We start from the raw sequence: 5,629 nt of genomic DNA on the forward strand, positions 1-5,629 counted from the left end.
GTACACATACACTAGGGGACGAAAGATGGAGGTACACATCTGCCAGAGCGGAATCAGCATTACTCGAAATGCTCTGTAAATCCCCAAGTCGGAATAAATGTTATTTTACGCTGCTTTGAGTCTGCAGACGTAACGTTTCGAGTTTTGGCCTGACAAACCAGTCACTGATATTATGAGCAAAGTCCATTGGCGTCGGGATGCGACACCCAAATAAACCAAGTCTTTGAGTCTGAACATCGGATCCAGTAGAACAATCATAGGTTCCTATCATATCTATACCCACTTGGAATCCCCAGGTATGGTCGTATGGTACCATTGAGTGATGGTAGTGCGGAAGGTTATCTGGAAGCGCTAGGAAAATCCCCAACAGTGACCAGTATCAAGGCCTGAGAGTACTGACACATAACACATGCACCCTCTACACATGTGGTTGTGGTATGCATGTGGGGAAGGCTACACCTGTTCTCTCTCAGAACAATGTAGTCGGGTCTTGCTGATAGGCTCTGTAGTCCGTCATCAGGAAGTAGGACAGCTCAGTCTCATTCTCTGAAAGATCGATGCTCATGATGTATATCACTGGATTGTATGGTCCCGACTCGATTATTAACAGACCGCATTCATATAGTTTGTTTGTTTGTTGTTTAACGCCGCACTCAGCAATATTCCAGCTATATGACGGCGGTCTGTAAAATAATCGAGTCTGGACCAGACAATCCAGTGATTGACATCATGAACATCGATCCACGCAATTGGGATCGATGACATGTATCAACCAAGTCAGCGAGCCTGACCACCCGATCCCGTTGGTCGCCTTTTACGACAAGCATAGTCGCCTTTTACGGTAAGTATGGGTTGCTGAAGACCTATTCTACCTCGAATCTTCACAGGTCGCATTCATATAGCTGGAATATTGCTGAGTGCGGAGTTAAACACCAAGCAAACAAACAAACTCGGAAAGATCAAGTCATGCCTGATCACAATATTGATGACTGGAGTGAGTAACGTAACGTTGTTTGAGTCCAGATCTCAAAACTATAAGTGTTATTTTTTTATCTTATTAAACTTTTCAACTTCGATCAAATTTAAAGTATGGGCATTTCCGTTCAAAACAGATACATGACATCAGGGCTTTGTTGCCTCCACGTCTGTAGACTTACCTACTCCACAGTCTGACAGGGTCTTCTCGGGGAGGAGAATCAGCTCTGCGTCCTTGTTCCTATTGATGATGGGATCTGCCGTCTAGACAGAGAGTAACACCAACATTTAAGGACCTATTCTTTGACGCTTGTCAGCCGTTATTGTCGGGCTACGGGAGCCATTACGATGAACTTTTGCTCTGTTTGTTTGCTTGTTTGTTTGTTTGTTGTTTAACGACGCACTCAGCAATATTACAGCTATACCACGGCGGTTTGTAAATAATCGAGTCTGGACAAGACAATCCAGTGATTGACATCATGAGCATTGATCCACGCACATGGGATCGATGACATGCATCAACCAAGTCAGCGAGCCTGATCACGCGATCACGTCGCCCCTTATGACAAGCATAGTCACCTTTTAGGGCAAGCATGGGTTGCTGAAGCCCTGTTCTACCTAGATCTTCACCGGGAGACAAGCATGGATTGCTGAATACCTATTCTATCCGGATCTTCACGGGGAGACAAGCATGGGTTGCTGAAGATCTATTCTACCTAGATCTTCACGGGGAGACAAGCATGGGTTGCTGAAGCCCTATTCTACCTAGATCTTCACGGGGAGACAAGCATGGGTTGCTGAAGACCTATTCTACCCGGATCTTCACGGGGAGACAAGCATGGGTTGCTGAAGATCTATTCTACCCGGATCTTCACGGGTTGCTTTTGCTCTGGCTTGTTTTGAAAACAGGTCGTACACGGAAAACACGTGTATACACGTCGCGTCGCTACACAGGTGCAATAATCTTGATCGCAACGGTAAACCCCTCACATATCAGACATATTTGAGGTTCTTTCTTCTATTTGTTCATTGTCATGCTTCAAAGACCTGGTTGCTTCTGAAAGAACCAGACTTAATTTGTCTTTGCCCGAATGATAATCACAGAAGACCGACTAACCTTCGCACCGTAGGCTTTATGGGAGATCTTCAACGTGTCTGAAATAGATTCCATCATGAAAAAATCATTATCCCTTGTTCCACGGTTTGAGATAACCTTTCTGGAATCAGCGACGGTACATATTTAATAGTCTCTGCTGGAATCTACATGTAGAGTACGTTAGTGAGTACATGTTAGTGAGTGAGTGAGTTGGTTTAAAGCCGCTTTTATCAGTATTCCAGTTATATCACGGCATGTCAGCTTAATGTGGGAGGGAAGCCCGATGTCATGCAGGTCTCAGACGTTTACCACTTCGGTGAAACCCATGAGCACGGGTATGGTGCTGACAAACCTAGAACCGGGATTCGAACCTACAATCATAGGATTCTGGCGTGCCCAAGGGACGCAACTCTGCACAGCGAATCGCGACGCCTTAGACGACAGGGCCACCCCTGCTCCCTGAGTACATGTTAACGTTACATTTAGCAATATTCCAACAATATCACGGTGGGGGACACCAGAAATGGGCTTCACACATTGTATCCATAAAGACCTATGTGCACTTAAATGTTGATTTGATGTTGAACAGAATATATATACATATATAGTGTATACAGCATTCGCATATTTCCATACATATTCATAACTTGTTTAATATTTCCATTAATGAATAATAATATTTTTACAGTTGGAAAAAGGTGCGTGTTTGGCATAGAATATCCTTCACTTTAGCAAATATGAAAGCTATAAGGAGATTGGGTACATTCGGAAATACGTTTGAGTCAACCATAAAGCATATGCACCCTAGACATAGATAAGGGGGCACTTACCGTAAGTGAATTTCTTAAACGGAGGCGGCAAACCCGGCCTTGTAGGAATATCTGAAACATTGCGGATTCTGCATTTAGAATTGTTGTTATCATACACAATTTAAAGGTACACAAATCAATGGTTATAATACGACAAGGTTACGATGTGCTTAAGATTGTCCATGAGGCGAGACACAGCGACCATAACGGGATCGGGTAGTCAGGCTCGCTGACTCGGTAATTCTAATCGTATCCCATTTACGTAGATCGATGCTCATGATGTCAATCACTGGATTGTCCGGTCCAGACTCGATTAATTACAGACCGCCGTCATTTAGCTGTGTTATTGCAGAGTGCGGCGTTAAATAACAAACAAAAACAACATTTCTAACACACACACACACACACACACATGTACACAAACACGTGTTGGGACGGAAGAGAATAATATATATGTATATATGGTTCAGCACGGACCTATATAACCGGTGGGTTCAGGGACCGTGAGACATACTAAATTATTGTATTGTAAGGTCATCTTTTAGCATGTTTAGTACAAGTCAAGGCCTATTATCCAAATAAGAACGACAGACTGATCTATATTTTCTCGATGTAACGCACAAAACGGTATATATCAATGCGTCGTAGTATCCATACCTTTATCTAGCATCTGGCGGAAGTCAGCCACGGTTTGACCTAATTTCACATTATGGTAAACTAAATGTTTTATATTTCGATGAGTAAAAGACCTAACGAGTCGCACTGTTATCGTCACGTTGGTGGTTTCTTCCGCCATCGACACCGTATACCGGACCTCGGTATAACGCGAAAGAATTGACTGTAGTTTCATAACGACTACTATCAGCTTCGTATAACGTCAAGCGACCTTCTCCGATCAAATATCTGTTTGAAGTTGTTCAATGGCCGAGCAGAGCAGATAACTGTCTTTTTTTCTCCGATGTAAGTTAGAATCCGAAAATGTGAGTAAAAAGTTAAGCTCCTTTTTATCTCACGTGATGAAAAGATTGCTACTGTGACATAATTTGTTTTGAACATGTTATCGGTGCTCGCTATGTATGAACGCATTAACACATAACTAGTATTCTTAAGTGTAATCGTTAAGAAAAAATAAATAATTACATGTAATTGTATAAAAAAAAACTGAATATAGTATTGCAGAAACATTGATTGTGCACTACACTAAGGTTGTGATGTGTCCAGTAACAAATTTTATTATAGTATAGCTCTTCTGAACTGTCACAAAACAACATAGAGGATATTATATTCGTGTTCATGTCATACCATGTTTACTGCACGAGTGTCATAAACATAGTATGACATGAACACGAATATAATGTTCTATTTATTATCGAAGAAGGTGTCTACATACAGAGCCGAATTTAGAAAACAAATGCACTGATCGCCACCGCTGTCTTAGAAAACCACAATTTGTCGAATGACGTAAACAATCTTCAGCTATGACGTTGTTTCTTGTGTGACGTCATTCCGACCTGACGTCACAATAAGATTCGAATGACGTCAACAACGCCGTGCGGATGACGGAACCAATACACTTGTCTCGTGACGTGACATGACCCTAGTATCTGTATAGGGCACGTACAACTTTTATTAACCCTGATATGTTTGCCCTAGTAGGTAATAAATAGAGAATGTCACCCGAGTGTCTTTGATATCAAATATATCAACACGAGTTGATAAAAGTGGAAAAACTCTTAGGCTTGCCGAGGATAATTTTGATGTCTCCATATCTTATTTCTTTAATTTACCGGAAACTTGATTGGTAACCTGGGTTATAACCTCTCCAGACTACGGAACTAAAAGTATCTTAGACTTTTATCTTTGAAAATCAATAAATTTGCTTTTTACGGCACAAATTTACAACATTTCAAACAAGATAGGGTTCATGTGATTATAAATTTATGTCTTACCCCAGTCTTAATGGAACCAATTTATTTTTACACAAAATTACCCAGCCACAGATTACTTTTTACAAACTTTTGCAGGAATGAGTGATGGTTGAACATACATCATCAAATTTAACAACACTTCTTTCAATTTTCATTTACTTAAAACAAACTTGGTATACTTTCTTTTGCCTTTCAGTTTATATACAAAACTTACAAATGATATTGTTCTCCAAAACATCAACCACCACCCCTTGCGAACCGCCCATTTCCCAATTTAAAAGGTTTATAAGCAATTCACACCACGTATGTTCACATTTAGACGTCATTTTAGACGTTGTTTACTTTAAAAATAAAATTGAAATTTAGCATACTTGAATATTTTTGTTATATTTAGTACTAACGTGTAGATACTAATTTGAAAGTCCAAAACAGACATTTTATAACTCACAGTAATAAATATCTATTCATATGATAAATTGTTAGAATATTATGTTTTTGGTTTGGAATAAATTAAAATGCATGGTGAATGATAAGATATCGATTGTTTTCTCGATATTAACGCCCTTCTACGAACGGTGTCGTTTTAGCCTGGCAAATTTGGTGACGTTTGGATGGGCGCCGTTTTAGCCTAAACAATTTAGTTTACAAGGGACACTGGCGGAGAAATCAACATATATGGTGTACAGAATGCGATAATACATTGAACAATTTGTTTTCATTACCGTTGAAGCGATATATATCTCAGGCACTCGTGTATAAGTGAAATAGTCTTTAGGAGAGCAATATATGTGGCAATCTTATCCAAGGGACATAACTCTGTT

The 5,629-nt window shown here is 40.3% G+C and overlaps 1 protein-coding gene across 1 annotated transcript; it reads right to left on the reverse strand.

Annotated features, from left to right (window-relative positions):
- Positions 1–343: 343 nt before the first annotated feature.
- Positions 344–3,693, reverse strand: LOC139464242 (UPF0538 protein C2orf76 homolog). The gene is made up of 5 exons (XM_071245765.1): positions 3,538–3,693; positions 2,902–2,952; positions 2,093–2,130; positions 1,158–1,239; positions 344–546 (listed from the first exon to the last, which is right to left on the reverse strand). The coding sequence occupies exons 1-5, from the start codon at positions 3,674–3,676 to the stop codon at positions 470–472; spliced, it is 387 nt and encodes a 128-aa protein (XP_071101866.1). The 5' UTR covers positions 3,677–3,693; the 3' UTR covers positions 344–469.
- Between the last annotated feature and the right edge of the window lie 1,936 nt (positions 3,694–5,629).

Source organism: Haliotis cracherodii, unplaced genomic scaffold, assembly GCF_022045235.1.
Source record: "Haliotis cracherodii isolate W230 unplaced genomic scaffold, xgHalCrac1.p SCAF_17, whole genome shotgun sequence".
NCBI lineage: Eukaryota > Metazoa > Mollusca > Gastropoda > Lepetellida > Haliotidae > Haliotis > Haliotis cracherodii.

Bases quoted from the DNA above. Each gene is read 5' to 3' on its own strand.
- LOC139464242 (XM_071245765.1), bottom strand. From the start codon at position 3,676: ATGGCGGAAGAAACCACCAACGTGACGATAACAGTGCGACTCGTTAGG. The intron at 2,953-3,537 runs GTATGGATACTA...GCAATGTTTCAG, and splicing joins CCGCCAGATGCTAGATAAAG to ATATTCCTACAAGGCCGGGT. The intron at 1,240-2,092 runs GTTAGTCGGTCT...CTCTCTGTCTAG, and splicing joins ATAAAGCCTACGGTGCGAAG to ACGGCAGATCCCATCATCAA.